Source organism: Amphiura filiformis, chromosome 5 (genome assembly GCF_039555335.1).
Source record: "Amphiura filiformis chromosome 5, Afil_fr2py, whole genome shotgun sequence".
Lineage (NCBI taxonomy): Eukaryota > Metazoa > Echinodermata > Ophiuroidea > Amphilepidida > Amphiuridae > Amphiura > Amphiura filiformis.
The window spans coordinates 59,924,163-59,943,969 of record NC_092632.1 but is presented as its reverse complement, the minus strand read 5'-3'; the positions used below and the strand labels follow the sequence as shown (position 1 = coordinate 59,943,969).

Here is a 19,807-nt window from a genome sequence, read left to right as displayed (position 1 = left end):
ATTTGAATGTGAAAATATTAGCGAAATATTTTAATAGGAATTCTGCCAACGTGGCAAGCATGTTGTTTTACATGCTGATGATCTATGGTGGAATCAATGTACTAAGCACTCCTTGACTTTCCATAGGATTAAATTTTCTATACACACACACTACAAGATTCCTATTGGGCCGCCTGCACAGGTACACCATCGCCAAGGTGCAGTACCAGGGAAGAACCAGTTTAGTAACAGTGCAGTACCACTGCTGGTGGTTCTGTGCAGCAGCAACATTGGTACTGTGTAGGTACTCTCGGTACCAGTCGGGTACCTTGGTGACGGTGTACACGTGCAGGTGGCCACAATAGGAATCTTGTAGGGTAGGAAGGATCCCGAACACTCAACGCTGCATTCAACTGACAATATATACATTGACGATAACAGGTAGATACAAAGCGCTGATTCATAATGCATATATTTGAAGTTGAATATTCATTCAACAAGTATTAATTATTCAATCGGTTTCAATTCACTTTTATCTTCTAATGCAAATCTGTCGACGTAAAATCAATCTTATTTGATGTTGAATATCTGGTTGAAATATAATATCAGTTTCACGGCAAGCATTCTTTATTATAAGTTAAACATGACTGGAAATAGAATGCAAATAGATTGAATAACGAATACTTGTTGCATCGATTATTCTATGTCAAATAAAATATGAACCTGGCCTCTTTCTCATTTAAACTGAAATGTTTTGATACACTACAAGTTATTGACGTCACCCCATCTATTACTGGGCTTCCCTATGCCTTCCCCTAGGTTCTTGATCAATAAGACAATATTTGAAGAACAATATATATTTGCATCTAAGCAAAGTTTATCCATCATAATCACCACACTTATTCCACCTTTGTGAGTCTGTACTGTATAATGAAGCTAGTAATCAAAACTTGCTGCTAGCATCTCAAACAAGTTCCGGTATTAAGTATTCTGTCTGCGGCAAATGTTTCCGCAATCATTTACCAAACAACAAGTCATTGTTAACAAATGAAATTTACTCTGACAGAGAACTAGGATCCACTAGGATCTCATCTATCAGGGGCACAGTTCTTTAACCCCAATACATTTGCACATTCATTGAATGACATTTGAACATTTGGGTACAGAAACTCATATTCTGCAACTTGAGGTCAAATTTTGCACTATGATTATTTAATTGAGGTTATTGGACTGTGCCATACGGATGAGGCCATAATGATCCATAGTGTAGGTTAAAATAATGTATGAAGTAAGATCATTTAATATAGTAGGTATTTTCAAATTTCTTAGTGCTTTGAGTATTCTGGAAAATATGGGTTTCAACCTGTTGATCAACAGAATTTATAGAATGGTTTGTGTTGCACACTTTGCCATTTTCAACCCGTTGTTTAGTGTTCTGTACATATACAGCACAACCATTAGCACAAATACACATTAACCCTAACTCTATCAAATCTTACAAAGCAAGACCTCTGTGCATGCATGCATCCCACAAATTCAGCCCAAGTCATATATATATATGCACGCTTTCGTTGGCTGGGCCAGCGAAAGACCTTGTGGCTACCGGACGGCGGTCAGTGATCTATAGTGCTTGGCACCCAAGGGGTCTAAGGTTTGAATCCTGTGGATGCCTAACTTTTTTGTTCATCTTCTCTGATTTTTCATTCCTTCTTTCCTTTCCAATAACCAAAATCACTTTTAGTATTAGGGTTAATATAGTTTGTTGACCAGAACAAAATATTAAGCTCATATGCCAATCATACTCTCACATAGGCCTATCATAATACTAATCACGGCGTGTCCGTCCGTCCGCGCGCTATCGCGTTCGTGTTCTCGCGGTGTACTATCGGCTCGCGTGCTTGTGGTGCGCTATCGCAGAGTATCAACGGGATTGTGCGCGGAGTACAGTGTGCGCATCGGAAAGCATTACAGTGTGATAACAGGTGCATCCACAGAATTAGAAGGGGTTATGGTAAGCACATTCTGTGGGTGCATCTCATCGGACCAATAGGCCTATTTTCAACACATATTTCAAAGCATATAGGCCTATTCTGATGGGTTTCCAGATTATGGGTAGGCCTACCGAACTACCGAAGTAAGCATCACAGCTACAAAACAAACAGAGTTGATTAAGTTGGGTCAAGTTGGGTCTTGATCATTGAAAGACGCATTTCATAGTAGTTTAATAGGTTCCGCGAAATCTAGTATTATATAAGTATATGCACCTAGTAAAACAAAACATCTGCATTCTACATACATATTTACATTTGTCAATTTAAATGAAAACCAATTAAGACAATTGACTGTGATATGTTGGCTAGACTTGCATGGACTGTTCATAACAGCTATCCATATTGATCATATGCAATAACAATTAACTTGAAAATATCATGTTCCTTTTCAGTATAATATGGCTAGCTTCACAATCAAACCGACTTGATAGCAGAGACTCACTCTGGACAACTGCAGACAATGTAATACATAGTAGCTATACTCTGATCAACTAGGCAGGACTCTTAACATTGTGGATTGATATAAAATGGCACACACACACAGCTGGACGCAGCACCTACGCAAAAAGTACTTTGCGTATTGCCTGACTGTAGCGCGCTTTTGTAAATTTACGAAGGCGTAAGTTGGGACTTTATTGATTCACACAGTAATAAAAAGCGAGTAATTTTTGCCTATTACGAGCTGATCATAGTATAATATAAATTGTTTTTCTGTAACAAGTACCTGAATGAATGAATGAAGGAAGGAAGGAAGAGAAGGAAGGAGGGAGAGGGGGAGAGAGGGAAGGAGAGGGAGGGAAGGAAAGGAAAGGGAAAGAAAGAAGAGGAAAGGAAAGGAAGGGAAAGGAAAGGAGGAAGGAAGGAAGGAAGGAAGGAGGAAGGAAGGAAGGAAGGAAGGAAGGAAGGAGGAAGGAAGGAAGGAAGGAAGGAAGGAAGGAAAGTCCATTAAAAGCAATCAGCTTTAGCACCTTTTTTGACAGCTACATTGAAACCCCCAATAGAACTTCCTGATTCCTGAATAAGGAGGAAAACTGCCATAATTTGTTTACGCAAAAACTGCATTATACTAGCTCTTTGAAATCACCAAGGGAAAATGACTTCTATACGCACAAATAAAAAAAATGGGTCATTGCAATAAAGTGGTTTGATATATCAAGATACAGAAGGGATGAAACTTGATTGAGTGCTATAGTGGTTACCTGTAATACAAACCTACTGGGATTGGACATCTATAGTTTGATCAGCTCGTAATTGGCGGGCCTTATAACATAGCAGATTAATATCAGTAACTTACTAGAGCAGGGTTGTTGTATGGAGATAATAGCTGTTCACTAATCGGGTTTTGATTGAGCAAACTTCAATCAAAACCAAAATTGTCATTGGCGTAATAAGCCCTGGTTTTTGTTGAAAAGGGTTTCATTGTCCTGTAGATCAATAAAAGGTGGAGCCATGCGTGTTGTGACATCAGGCCGACACCTGTTGTGCATCCATGCCCTGTGTCGAGTCGCGTGCCAGTAGCCAATCACAGGCAGCGGTTCTGGGGGCGTGGCTGTTTTCTCAGAAATTATTGCCGGGAAAATTCATAAGCTGTTTTGATACCATCCTAAGAGGTCAGGGAAATTTAAAACCCACCCACCACTCCCTTTATGAAAAATATGATATTAAATGGCTTTGTTTCTTTTGCTTTTTACCATTTTGTCCAATATATGAATAAAATGGAGATAAATTGCTGCATTTGGGCGAGTCATTGGGAATGTTTTCTCATACTTAATATTTAATGTCCATTCCAAATTAGGCTGTTTGGAAATTGATTTGGGTCATCCCACTTCATGACAAAAGGTTAACTGGATAGTTAGTTAAATGCCCGTTTCAAATTAGGCTGTTTGGAAATTGAATTGGGTTGTCCTAATTCCGGAAAATGAGTGATTGTTTTATATTTAATTGTCCGTTCCAAATTAGGCTGTTTGGAAATTGAATTGGGTTGTCCTAATTCCGGAAAATGAGTAATTGTGTTATATTTAATGTCTGTTCCAAATTAAGCTGTTTGGATATTGAATTGGGTTGTCCCAATTCGGATATGAGTAATTGATGTAGCTGTATGATGCAATAATTAATTAATTGGATATCCATTGCTTAAATGAGTAATTGTTGGGTCCTAGCCAAGTTATGCTGTTTGGAGAATGGGACAGGTATCAGATGTTGTAGCTGTCTGATACATCTGAAATAATATACATTAAAGAACCTCAGATGATATAGCTGTCTGAGGTGATATGTGATATTGAATTAAGTATGAAGAAAACAGTTGACACTTGATCAACTGTGTAAATGAAAGGAAATAAAAGATTCGGATGGTAAAGATCCAGCTCCGGCAATAGTTGTGTTTGGTCTACTTATTGCGTCCATAGGACAATTGAATTTTACTATACAATGCCAAAAGTTTAGAAATACTGCGTTTTCAAACAACTCACTTGTTTATTTTATTTATTAAGATAGTGTCATAGACTATGTGGATCCTCTGTTTCTCTCAGTTTGACTGAAATTCCTTCCCACAATACAATATGTGTGTGCTAACAGGGCGTCCATTACCACCCCCCACACACACAGACAGCAGAGCGTACAGTGTGCGTTCCTGTGTGTTGCATGGTGGGGGTTGTTCCAGGATACGCAATGACAGGGTAAATTCGGTCAAACAGACTTCCGGTAAGAAACCCAGGATCCCCATATCGCTAAAGCACTGAGATTCTCCCAGTTTAAAAAAAAATAAAGATAGCATTGATGAATATAATAAACATGCACTTCATATTTTGACAAAATAAAACCAACAGGATTTGCTACATTGCTACAGACCTTAATGCTTTAGTATCAACATTATGCAGACCTTTATGCTTGGCGGTGGTTTTTGCGCTCATGTAAAAATTGAGTTAGCTTGAAATTCCCCGGATAAGAACTTACTGCTAATTGTATCGTTGTAACCCGTACAAAACTCTGGGAGCTGACTCTGGCTGCAAAAGTCAATTGTGGAATGTCTAGGGTGAGGGCTTCTAAGCTGTTGTTGTTTAATGGTTTATGGAATGATGTGGAGCCATAGTGGTCAGCAACAACCTGTAAAGTTTGCTGAGGCTTGTGGATCAACATCTAGGCGTTGTACCTGTGCATAGCACACTATAGATCATTGCGCATTTTTTGCGCTTTTATTATGACACCTTTTATCATTTACCATTAGGGCTCATATTGAAATTCCCTTACACAGGAAGGTGTGCACCATCCTGCAGCTTTCCAGTGCTAGCCTTCTTTTGTTAAAATCCTGGGCAGGGTGTATCACTGATGCATATAATCCATACGTTTTATGACCGAGCTTTCCTGAGGCGCGCGCTTAGCGGGGGGAATCCTGCCTTCTTTCTGTGTGAAAACGTGGTAGGGTATTTCAATATGAGCCCTTACCCATCATATAATTGCGTCTTTGATAATATTTGACATTTATGTATTTATCCATTTTGCATCCCAACCAGACAGACCCATGCCATATGCTGGTTTATTAGTTCCGTTCTACTAAAGAGTGTGCCACGTGGTATGCTATTGATTTGTGTAAGAACTTAGCTGGATCAATCAGCTGAAACAACTAACACAGTCATTAACATTGATTAGGAATGATCCACAATGTCTAACTCTCAGTGTTAAAGAGACATTATAGTAGCGTAAGTAAGTGTAACACCTCCACCTTAAACATTCCTGATAGGAAGAAATCAAATATATTAATAAAGGTTTCTAATTATATTTAGAGGTTACAAATACATTTTTACAGGGTTCGCAGGTGGAAAAACCATGGTTTTAACAACTCGGCAAAAACAATTTTTGCCAGTTTTTGCCGGCAAAAATGGCAAAAACTAAAAAAAGTGATTTATAGTTCAGTTTTTTCATCTCAAAACAAATAATTAAGCTACAAAAATAAGTTCCCGAGTGTAACAAGGCCAGATTTTGTAATTATAAGCAATATATTAAGAAATTAAAGGCATGCGTTTTCATTGCTCAAGTGCAGTTAACCGAAATGTGGCATGTATCAAATTCAAAACTTTTTCATTTTAAGGACTTAATGAGACAAAAAATATGTTGAATGATTCGTTAAAAGTTGTGTGTTACTGTTTATGAGCTTTCTGTGTCATTTTTTAATATTTGAGTGACTATATGTGAGTTTTTGCCAGTTTTTGCCATTTTTGCCGGTTTAAACCAAGCAAAAACTGGCAAAAACAGTTTTTGCCAGGTTTTTGCCACTTTGCCGGCAAAAACAGGTTTTTGCCGGCAAAAACCGAACCCTGATTTTTTATGTGATGTAACAGGTTAGTAAGCGAATGTTATTGCCGGCAAACATGGCATTTTTATTAAACTTTACATTCCAACAGTGGACATTACTGCAACCGGGGACGTGAACAATTGACTGCAAACAGCCTAAAAATGCATTTGAAAGTACATCCTCTATTGCTGATATAAAATCAGCCCCCGGTTGATAAGTTATAATAAAAACAAAGTTGTGTATAATTTGTGTAAAATGGGTCAACGTCCCAGGTTAGGTGCAAAAAATCAGTAAAACATGTCTGTGTTCGAAGGTCCAGTACAGACTCCTTGTTTGCCAGCAAACACACCCCGGTGTGTGTGTATGTGGGAGGAGTGTATATGTGTATATGTTACGGCACGGGCCTTTTGTTGTGTGTATGACCGTCCCACACGCCATGTACATACTGTGTTATGAACACCGCATACATGTTCGAGTAATGTTTCCATCGTAATAATTAAACCACACTTCTAGCTCTTTATTCAAAATCTCGGATTTTGACAAAACTACAGCACCTAAAGCCTTGATTTTTGCAGCGTATGTTAGTTTAATAAAGCAAAATAGTCTCTAGGTACACTAAGGTTATGAAGCACATACACTTTAACCACAAACCTACGTAACTGTACGTATATTATTTCTTTGCAAATTTATTCTTTGATCCACAGGGCACAGTAAATGTCACCATGAGTAGACCAACTTGACGCTGCCAGCACATCATTGGCAATACTGCATACACACCATTATACATACATTTCTAAGCACCATCATTATATTATTAATCACTTAAACAGATGCTTTTATGGTCTGTTGATATGTTGTGCTTAAACAAAAAAGGTACACAGACACAAATTAAATCTCTTTTCTTTCCACATAGGCAGTGTTGTAGTCGAGTCCTCGTCATCCGAGTCCGAGTCCGAGTCCGAGTCCTTGGTGTCCGAGTCCAAGTCCGAGTCCGAGTCCCAGCCAATTTCTGATGTCCGAGTCCGAGTCCGAGTCCGAGTCCTCAATGTTCGAGTCCGAGTCCGAGTCCGAGTCCTTATGTATCAAATTCAAGCCCCGGGTTTTTCACCAATACTTTATCAATGTAGGCCGATACTTAACCAGAATTTTAATTCTATATTATTTTCTTGTAAATACATAATTTGCTATAGTCCCACCTTATGCCTAGTATTGTTTTGGGGCTGTGCAATAATTATGCGGAGCCTGGGGAGGGATGAAATGCAAAAAATGCTTTATATCCCCTCTCGGCCTGCCAAAAATTGCTTGCTCCCCTCCCCCTCCCAGCCTGCCAAAAATCTTTGCATCCCCCTTTGCACATGCCATTTTTGGGATCCCGATTTACAAACCTTAAATGGTTTAGATATATGTTGCAAGCGCAGCGAGCAGGGACATTTGCATATGTAAGCATTTCCGTACCGGTACTGTTTTCTATGAGCCTTTTAGAGCATTTTATTTGAAATGTGCCAAAAATTGCTTGTTTTCCCCTCTCCGTTTGCCAAAAATTGCTTCCACCCTCCCTTTCGATCGGCCAAAAAATTCTTAACCCAAATCTTACCTTCCCCCCAATGCTCATAATTTTTGCTCAGCCCCTTAGGTAGCATACCTTGAAAGAGAGTATAATCACAGACTCACAGTAACTTATTAGGCTTATGTTTTAAAGAGGCAAAAGATGCAATATGACAATCAAAATATGACGTCACTACCAAACTTAAGGTACCAAATGAAGGGGTGTTGGATCTGGCTCTAGGCCTATAATGCAGTATTATTCCCGGGGTGGGTCACTCACATGTAAAGGTGGTACGGGTAGGCCTATGTGCGGCGGTCAAGGGTCCCCTTTTCCGGCAGTTCCTTAAGACCCACATTTGCATCATGCTCCAGTTCATTGAGCTTATAACACTCTAAAAATTGTAGCTCTTTAGCTCAAATTTGGAAACATTTTGAATTTGTTAGCTCCAAAGCCTATAATTTCGCCCAATTTTAGTTCACAGACCTCCACAAGAATGACTGTTGAAATTTCAGTTCATCAAGCCCCTATTTTGCCCCCAAATCAGTTCTTAGTTCCTCGGCACCGCACACCCCTACCAAAATTTAACTTGAATGCCCCAGAGTATTATTATTCATGTAGGCCTACATTCTAGACTTGCGTCTAACAAAGCAGTCGTGTCAAAACAAACGATTATGATTAAAATCCATTAATTTAACCAATTAAAGATATAACTGAAAGCAATCTTGCTTTTTGGTTGTACTTTTATTTACAAACTGAATTTATTTGCATGCAAAGTGACTTAAATTAATCATGTGATGTGATCATTGATCAAGCATAATAGGAAGTTTACAGTGAACGAAAATAAAAGACCTAAAAGACCTTATTTTGCGGATTTCGAGGAGGACTCGGGCCGAGTCCCCGAGTCCTTGGGGTCCGAGTCCGAGTCCGAGTCCAAGTCCTTAGCTCCCGAGTCCAAGTCCGAGTCCGAGTCCTTGAAAAAAGGACTCGAGTCCGGACTCGAGTCCGAGTCCGAGTCCCGAGTCCTCCAACACTGCACATAGGCCAATAAGCTTATACAGGCTTTTTTAGCCAGGTTTGAGCATTTGGTTTGAGCCTGGTCCCATCAGGACGCAATATCTCTGGACGCAGCATAATGTAGTAATAACTTTGTGAGTTTTAAAGGGTGAAATAACTAGAAGCTAAATAGCTATAACCTAAAACCTAACTTCACGGTTAACCTAACATCTCAATCAAAACCATAAATTAAAGCCATGTTACTATTTCCATACAAAATAGATTAGTATTTCTTTTTCCATAAAATGTTAGCTTTTACTGTCAGATGTGTCCCTTTGAATTTTGAGCGAACAACTGAGGTAAAGCAAAGAAAATTGGATTAAGCCAATGTGTAACACTCTGTCTGGTGTGCTACAGCACGATCCTTTGATGTGTGTATGACCGTCCCGCACACCTTGTATGTTACTGTGTTATGAACATCATGTACGCGTTGGACTAATATTTCCATCGTAATAATTAAACAACGGTTCCTGCGCTTTATTCAAAACAATCGTGTAAAAAACAGATTTTGAAACAAATTTTATGGGCGTCCTCCACAGCAAATGCTACAATATGGCTTTAAGACTTTTACAGAAGGGATTTTCTAAATTGCAATGTGTAGGCTACATAGTTTATGTCAGTTTTAATAGAAAATACCTACACATAACCTGGGATGCCGTGACATATCTGATGAGGCCGATGTTTGAGTTGACTATTCCAAACCCATTTGTTATACAAACACACATCTGGTGTGGGATCATGTACAGCTTGGCACAATATCAAACATTCACTAACATACTTGACATACCAGTTGTAAGAAGTTGTAAGACATGATAGCTATCTACTGAAGATAGCAAGGATCTAAACACTCCACATCTAACATGTCCAACTTTGTCCAAAGTTTTTTTTTTTTTTTTTTTTTGTATCTTTCACAGAGCCGAGAGGCTCTGTCATTTATTGCATCAAGTCATCTTTTTTCTCATTTCTTTATAAGAGCATACAAGCATGTACATGCATACAAAGTAATACATCACAATACAAAATAAGAATGCAAAAAGTTGAAATTAGCACATATCACAAAACATCCCATTATAAATTGACATTATTCCATCTGTCACTCCATTTTTTAAGACTATTGTTTTTAACAGCAATATATTTCTCAGTTTCCCTACAAGATTTAAGAAATTTTACAAAAACATTATAATTTGGTTTACTTTCATCCCATTTACAAGTGTAAATATAATACTTAGCATGAAGTATTACAAAATTATATTTAAAATTCTCAATATACAATATGCCCAAAATAACATTTCTCATATTAAGCTCAAAGGAGTCTCTTAAAAGATTAACCTTAACTTGATTCCAAAAAGGAGGTATTTCATTACAATCCCAAAAGAAATGTTGAATATCTTCTTTCTCTCTTCCACAAAAGGTACATACATCAGATTTAACAATCGTTTTGTTTTTGGAGTGTGTGTGTGGAAGGGGGTGTGTGGTGTGTCTGTGTATTTGAAAAGACCTACAAATGAGGATGCACATCCAGAAATATCAGAATAACCGAGGACCTCAGCAACTGAGGACGTCCATGGTTCTCTCTACCTGTGTGCACGGGTCTTTACAAGTAGGGGTGTGTGTATCTTTCTAAAGTATGGATTTGTTTTAATGATGTATGTACATTATTCTGATACTAGCTTTTGTTTTTCATAACACCCAATTTATTTTACCTCAAAATGCAACAGGAATCTTTCCTATCATGAAAACTATTACTTGATCTTTTTTTTTTTTTTTTAGAAAAAGGTAACAATAGAAATTTGTCAGAATCTTACATTATTTACTTAAATGTTAAGTAGACCTAAAGCAGTTAAAGAAATCTGTCTAATATACTTGAAAAAAAGTTGGACGATGGAAATATGACATGGAAACTAAAAAATAATACAAAATTTGATGTGTAAAATTTGCTCACATGCACTGAAAATTAAGCTGCTTGAAAGGTGTAGTATAGCAAGAATTATTGCTTAAAGATTACACCAGAAACAAGCCAAAAGTCTGAAATGTAAGTTTTCTATGCACTAAGATCCATCTTGATTTGTCTCACTGATTATATAGGTCATATATAAATGACAGTAAATGTAGTGAAACCTAGCATGAAGTCATCCTAAATGCATTGCCATCTGTGTATTTGTGTCATTGAGATACAGCCACATGTGAAATGAGTCAAAGTGACTATTAGGGTACTGATACAAACTTATGGCTCCAGATTCTGTGTTTTGGGATCTAATAAAACGGCATTTATCCACGCTTTCTGAATACTCAGATTCCTCAAAGCGCGCCACGGGTCGATATGCTGCCAAGCCCCAAAGGGTAGCGCAAGTTGACCTCATTGCTGAGTGTGACAGACAACAGGCCCGAGCTGATCCCCTGCTCTTTACGAAAAGGCCTGCAACTTTTACATGTCCAGATATTGCTCTTCTGGTACATGGGACCATCATTTTACGGACTCTCCGAACCACAGCATGCTATGCACCCACTGTGGTGTCTGCACGTTTAGGGCCACAATGAGTGGGATAGAGGATAAATGAGAAAGCTCATGATCTTACAACCTTCTGACCGATAGCCTCTACTTACATATATTGAGCATGTTAGTACTCATTTCAACATGGCATTATGTGAAGACTGGTATCACATTTATTTGTTATTTCTTTTAAAAAAATCAACTGCACACCACAAATAAACTTAATGCCCCCATAGTAAAAAATCCCAATTTTTCTGCATCAATTACATTTGGTGATCCGACATTAAATGCATTAATAAATAAATATGTTCACCATGATTAAATTTTATGAATTGGGTATCTCGTGGAAATTCACAAAAATTAAATTACAAAAATAGAGCAAATTTACTGCACACCATTGAACATTAATGCAGTGTTAGATGCTGTTTCATGCTCCATAACAAACACGTGACTTCCATGTCAGGTCTCATGGTATCAAATGTTTAATATGCATGTTTATATTACATAGATGTGACAATTTTGAGTTGTTAATATTGACAAATTTGTATGACTTGTTCATTTGTTGAGTACATTTGACAATTTAGTGTAAAGTGCTAAAGCATCTCAGTAAACCTTGACGTGTCCCTAGCCTAATGAGAAGCTCTTGATTGATGAGCCATCTTATTTATGCCTGAATACACACACAACACATTGAGTATTAAAGCTGCTCTAAAAATAGAACATTTTAATTAGACAGGTTAATAAATGTGCTTCAGTCAATTGGAGGGTGCGCACAGAGGGATATCCTTGATTGCAAAGGTAATATGTTTAGTAACTGGTATGATGTGAGATCTGGGCTTTGGTCTATGTCGCAAGTCTTCTCACAGGCATTGCTCGTGTAAGTTCAATGTTATAATACCAAAAAGAAGAGAGCCATTTGCATCTAATTTTGATGCAACAAAAGCATATGTAAAAGTAGTTCAGCAACACTTGGGGCATACATACATTTTGCCAGTATGTAATAATAAAAAACTGCAAATCAGAATCACTTGGATTCACATTAACTACCCCTGCCAAACATCAAGCTACATCCTGTGGTGTGCTATCCCTGGTCATGTATCTAGCACTCGAGGGGTCTGTAGTTCAAAACGTACCTGAGAAAACAACTTGTCCCTTCTTTCATATCCCTTCGCCAAAAAGCACCTGGGATGTTAGGGTTAATAACACCTTATTCCCCTCCTATATTACTTATACTAACCCTAACTCTGCCAAACATAAAAGAAACTCAGAGCACAAAGCAATTGCTAGCGCAAGTATCCATTACGATCCGATTGCATCATCATGCGAACACACATATGGGCACTAAAAGCTTGGCCGGCCAAGCTACACCCCTGTGGCATGCTATCTCTGGTCATGTGTCTAACACCTGAGGTGTCTGTGTTTCAAAACTGCACCCGCAAAAAAATAATTCTCTTTATCATCTTTCTTCCTTCCTTCCCCTTCACCAAAAAGCACCTAAAGCACTTTTGTTAACAATGCACATGTGTACAATAGAAACTTTCAACAATCTGCAAATTCAAGCCAATAATGATGAATTTTGTCTTTGGAGATTCTGTCAAAAGTTAAATCTTATCCATACGAGCTCTGCTGTATTTATGACTGCTGCTTTAAACATTTGCACGGCCAGCCAATACGTGAATCAAATCCGCACTCCCTTAATGAAGTGAATGTTAACCCTCGTTTCCAAGAGTATAGTTTCAATTGATAGAGTGTGTTATCTGAATAAGAGATCTTCTCTCTTTCGCTTCATTAAAACACAAAGTTTACTTGACATTAGCGCACTATTAAACTATCCACCCTATTCACTCTTTTAAGATGTGCTCACTCATAACAGACTCCATTACCGTATGAAACTTGTTTTTCTTAATCAAATTTGACGCAGGCAAGCACACCATTCCATGTAATGACAGCCCAAGGCTACCAGGTAGCGATGCCATGTGATAAAGCGTTAAATGTGTTGGATGTAGGGAAATTTGATTTCAAATATAATTATGGAGTACGGATTCAATATCTTGTATTTCATTATTTGTCTCAATATAAGACTGTACTGTAAGACCATCACACCCACATAGGATGGTTTTAACATCACATTGTATATCTGTTAGCATGAACAACTTCATGATGCAGACACGCTACAACTGACTCTGTGCGACAAAATACTTATTTTTGCCTGATAAAAGCCGCATGTTAGGTATTCATGTTTGCCACACGTCACAGTGTGTTCACAGACATTTTCATCATCCTTTAGCCACCTTGTGCATTCATCAAATGGGATATTCCAGTTGAAATCCATACACCCCCTATGGAAGACATGACCTTAATCTTCCAAATAGGGAGTGCGAATTTCAAATGGAGTCAGCCATTTAGTGTCGTCTGCTCCAAAATTGGCTATTCCAGTTGAAGTCCATACACCCCCTATGGAAGACATGACCTTAATCTTCCACATAGGGAGTGTGCATTTCAAATGGGGTTACCTGAATGGATGACTCCATTTGTAGTTATGTGTGGGGGATTAAGGTCCTGTCTTCCATACAGGGTGTATGGATCTCAACTGGAACAGGCCATTCATCATGTAACCTGCATATGCCATTCAAATCTCATACAACCTATTTCACCTAATTGCATCTCATGATAAGAGCATTTTGAGAATTTGTCCTTTTAAAAGCAATTGCTTTTTCAAACCACAGTATTCATTGGTGCGTTTATATGGGTGTGTGGAAAGTTTAAAAACCAATTGGACAATTCCATTTCAAATCAAAACTACCTGTGTGGAAGATTTTAGAAATATCTTACACAGGGCATAGACAGTAGAGAGAAATTCACTCTACAAAACCAATTGGACAATTCCATTTCAAATCTAAACTACCAGTGTGGAAGATTTTAGAAATATCTTACACAGGGCATAGACAGTAGAGAGAAATTCTCTCTACTGTCTATGCACATGGAGAGTATAAATTTCAAATAGAATGACACATTACACAACTCAATTTGAATTTCATACACCCTCTGCAAAAGATTCAACCTAAATCTTCCACGGAGAGTGAATTTCAAATAGATTTGGCAACTGTGTTAATTCCATTTGAAATTCATACTCCCCCTGTGGAAGATAATCCCCAAAACTTCCACAGGGGGATTGTAGACTTTAAATGGATTATCCCATTACTATGTATGTAATATGAATAGAATGAACATGAGTTTCACATCAGTGAGAGTATGTTTAACAGTCATCATAGGACATTTAATAAAAGGCACTAAATTGAATGCCACATGACCCATGGGTGCCGCCATACCAAGACCACCAAGTGATCAGTAGATGTGCTACAATGCTAACAAATATCATCAAAATGACTGAAAATGTATAAGGCAACTTAATTACACATTGGGGATTCTACTTTTTTAGTATGTTTTCAAGAACTAAATTTTGGAAGTTTTTACCGACGGAAAAAAGTTATCGATGGAAACTCTTACAATAATACTACAAAGTTGCAAAAAATGACAAATTTGTTAGAAAATTTGGACATGCATCACGCATTTCCAATTGAAATACACAGGAAAACCACCCACTGTGCCAAAGGTCACTTTTCCAGACATCCTGTCTAGAAGCTGTAATGTCAGCACCCATCTGGTCATGTGGGCATTAAATTAAGTGCCTTTATTCAAATACCCTAAGACAACTGTTTAATATCAATAAAGCTGATGAAACTACCAGCAACACAACTTCAAAGTCTCTTTTTCGCCTTCAAATGTTTCTTTGCAAGCACATATTGCAAGCACTTAATTATCTATGTGTATTAGTTCTCAACTGTTAAACAAGTTGATAATTACATGTGTACAGAATTTTGGTATCTCAATAGCTGAAATGGTACCGTGGCAGTAGCGTAGCCAGTGGGGTGGCAGGGACGGGGGCCTGACAAAAATGAAAGAGAAAATTCCCATAAAATGGACTGAAAATCATCAATCATGTACCTGCTTTGAGAATGAATATTACAAACAGTAATGCATCATTAAACTAATCCATTAACAACTTGTAATTAGTCTTAATGGAGAAATAAAAATAAAACACAGCCTAATATAGTACCATCTTGACCTGCTGCAAATACAATCACTAATGCATTGTGTTCATCATTTTCACTGAACATACATCCCAAGTGAGAGCAAAATTGCTTCAGCAAATTATATTGCCTGTGGCAGACATGCTATGAATTTTGTGACATATAATCCACAATTACAATTTATGGTAAATTGTTCACCAAAACAAGTCACGACTACCGAACAATTTCCGTTAACAAAGTTACTGAAGGTTTAGGTTATCTGAATTATGTTGTTATACTTTCTGCTTTAAAAACACAACTTATGAAATAAAATTCAACTTTTGTCTTCGAAACACAACATGAAAACAAAATGACTAAGAATAATGACAAAGATAACATGATAAGGCTAGCAACAAGGGGAAGTATTGGGTTGTATTTGAGGCATGTCATGATCCCCTGTCATACCTGTGCTTAAAAGTCGGTATGTACTGATTGGATAATAAATTTTTGTAACTGTAATTTTAGCCTTCATTTGACAACGAGTTATAATAGAAGACAGAGATAAAAAGACTAGTATGCGTCTGATGTCACTGTCAACCAAATTCCCTACAATCCTTGATTGGTTAATAGCGCGCAAAAAATGAAGGTTGATTTAACTAGTGCCGATCAGAGAAAAGGAATAGCACAAACTGGCGAAAAATTACGTACTTTTAAGGTGCAAAATTAACAATAAAGCGCCCAATTTTACTGCCACGTTCAGCAACTCATCATCACAACATTTTAAAACAACCCGTGCTCGAGTTTGATTGACAGATGACGTCAGACGCAAACGAGTCTTTTTATCTCTGTCTTCAATTATATATTCATAAATAAAAACAATTGTAGATTTTAGTATTGGCCAACTGAAAATGTTTAACAATATTTATACTTGATATTATTATTAACCACCACCTGAAGGAATTATTGTCTCTTCCCCCTAAAGGGTTTGCCTTGATGCGTCAGGAATTGTATGTAAGATACACCTTTTACATGGCTAATTTTAGTCGGCCTTCACCATTTCTATTTATAATAATGTTTTACTGTGCATTGGTTACATCACAAGCTGATAAGTCGCAAGCTGTTTTTACGTGTAGACCTGAGTTGTCTATCGATTTCAAGGCCTGATCGTATCACACACTTATCAGATACAATCAACACAGTGCTCAAAGTTGAATAAGTATCATGTGTGAAAAAAACCCGACTGATTGAACTTACCTGCAAGTAATGAAAGCGTTTCTGTACAAGTTGTTCTAATGCTTTTGCTTCATTCTCCCTCCATGAGTCTAGACCATCTATTCTGCTTAAGTTATATAGGTCTGTGTGGATTGCCCTGTAATGAAAATAACAATAAATAAAAATTAACATTAAAAATTAACAATATATGACTATTGACTTCCTTAATTATATGTCAATAACCGTGCATCAGTTATTTGGAGGGCATTGTGAAAAATCTAAAATGTTCGCCTTTGGAACCGAGGGATATTCCGAGGTCTGAAGCAAAAAAAAAAGCATAAAACTGATGCAAAGTTATTAACAGAATTCATAACCATCATTTTTAACTCATCACTCAACCAAATCTCAAGATTTTATTCTCTGAAATTTGTTAAAATAAACAATTTTAATCACAACTTATATTTTGCCTTTCAAAAAATCAATATGGTAGTTGCATGCGTGTGAAGTGTTCTGGCGCAATGTATGTGCACACACGGAAGTCACAAAAGTCAATACAATAAAATATCCAGTACTGATATTATGCTACCTACTGAAGATAGTAAAACCATACAATATTCAGTACTCATATTATACTATCTACTGAAGATCGCAAGACCATAAAATATCCAGTACTCATACTATGCTATCTACTGAAGATCATTACACTATACACTACTCATTCTATGTTATCTCCTGTAGATAGCAAAACCATACATCCGGTTCTAATATTATGCTATCTACTGAAGATAGCAAAACCATGAAATATCCAGTACACATATTATGCTATTTACTGAAGATAGCAAAACAATACAATATCCTGTCCAGTACTCATATATTATGCTATCTACTGAAAATAGCAAACCATAAAATATCTAGTATTCATACTATGCTATCTACTGAAGATAGCAAACCATAAAATATCTAATTCTCATACTATGCTATCAGCCAAGATGGCGAAAGCCCAAGCCGTGAGTAATATTTCTGGGTTTGTCACGCAAAATAAGAAATAGTTTGATCTGCAACCCTACTGATGCATCTGTTTACATACAATATCCAGTACAATACAATGCTATCTACTGCAGATAGCAAACCATACAATACCCAGTACTCATACTATGCTATCTAGTGAAGATAGCAAAACCGTACAATATCCAGTGCTCATACGTGATGCGATCAAGCAAAATCAGTCGGAACTTGGAAATATTGATTTTGAGATATAGCCAAACAAAGGAAATATTTCCTTTTGTTTCCTGTTGTTTTGGAAACTCTTTAATTGCTCATATCTTTGGAACTGGTTGTTCAATTTCAATGGGGTTTTCTGCAAAATCCAACTTTGTAAATGCTGTTTACTATCCTATAAGAAACTTTTTATATTTCTGAGTTCCGACTGATTTTGCTTGATCGCATCACATATTATACTATCTACTGAAGATAGCAAAATCATGAAATACCCAGTACTCATATTATGCTATCTACTGGAGATAGCAAAACCATACAATATCCAGTACTCTTACTATGATATCTACTGAAGACAGCAAACCATAAAATATCCAGTACTCATACAATGCTATCTACTGAAGATAGTAAAACATTCAATATCCAGTGCTCATACAATGCTACTGAAGATAGCAAAACCATAAAATATCTAGTACTCATACTATGCTATCTACTGTTTAGACAGTAAAACCACACAATATCCAGTACTCATATTATGCTATCTACTGAAGATAGCAAAACCATGATATATCCAGTACTCATATTATGCTATCTACTGAAGATAGTAAAACAATCACTATCCAGTACTCATATTATGATATCTACTGAATATAGCGAACCATACAATAAATAAAAATGCCTCTTTGTTGAAATAGAAACAAATGTTAACCTTGAAATATGTATATACTTTTTAACATGATAAATCATGCATGCCAAGGAAAAGCTAAAGATGTTTAATTATCGATACCACTATATTGTGATGTTAATGCACTTCATAAATAATTGAAAGTTCTGCATTCTAGCTTTATTGTATTATACCATACATGCATGCATTAAGACTCTCTGAAATGTTTTGTTCCTTTGATATTGCATTCCACTTAAAAGAGTAAGTAAATGTTACATACACAATTTTATTGTGTGTATTATGTAATGTAACACAAGTAAATCACATACCAATACATACATACTCTTGCCCCCTCCCCAGTAAAAACCCAAACAATATTTGTTGATTTTCCCCCCTGAAGTTCACTTCCTCCCCCCAAATGCCCCCTGAAAAAAAAACCATTCCTGCCGCCACCACTGACAACACACCCCACATACAAATTCACTTTGAAATACCTATCCTCCTCCCTGTATTGTTTTCTTCATCTTCATGTCTGCCTTAGCTTTGCTGAGTTACTGTACTGGCCTATTTGTAACATTATCTCTAATTTTCCCAACAAAAACAAAAATATCAAGTTACCACTGTCAATTAATCAATTGCACACTGTATCAAGGGAAAGCCAAAACGCTTACCCATTTTGTGTATTCAGTCATCATGACACAATTGATAATGAGCAAACAGCCTACTTCTAGAACACACCAACATAATTGGCTGTTCCATTTAAAATCCACACTACCCCTGTGGAAGATTTTGGAAATACCTTCCACAGAGGGAGTATGAGTTTCAAATAGAATAGACAGTTGAATAACTTCCATTTGAAATACTCACTCCAGTTGTGGAAGATATAGGTAAAGTCATAATACAGAGGGAGTATGGGTTTCAAAATGATTAGCCCTGTCTAATTACATTTCAAAAACATACTCCCCTGTGGAAGATATTTTACAAAATCTTCCACAGGGGTAGTGTGGATTTTAAATGGAACGGCCCAATCTATCAATAACTTTCACATTACACCACCCGGGAACCTTTTCAATGAACAACATGACTATACACATTCCTTCAGAGATGCTAAGATAAAGTGATCAATAAATTTGCAAGTTTGCAGGGCAAAGAACCACTAGTTCCCTAATCGGTACCCTCATCTGCCGCAAGTGATGGATGTGTGTTCTTGCAATATACACTGCCTGCCTGCAAGGTGT

General features: G+C 37.1%; 1 protein-coding gene across 3 annotated transcripts in view; it reads right to left on the bottom strand.

Moving 5' to 3' along the window:
* Positions 1-19,807, bottom strand: part of LOC140153462 (alpha-(1,6)-fucosyltransferase-like) — a 160,041-nt gene that overhangs the window by 62,980 nt on the left and 77,254 nt on the right. For all 3 annotated transcript variants that reach the window (XM_072176219.1, XM_072176221.1, XM_072176220.1), the window contains one exon: positions 16,733-16,847. In XM_072176219.1, the coding sequence (XP_072032320.1) occupies positions 16,733-16,847 (115 nt within the window). The remainder of the gene's footprint in view (positions 1-16,732; positions 16,848-19,807) is intronic.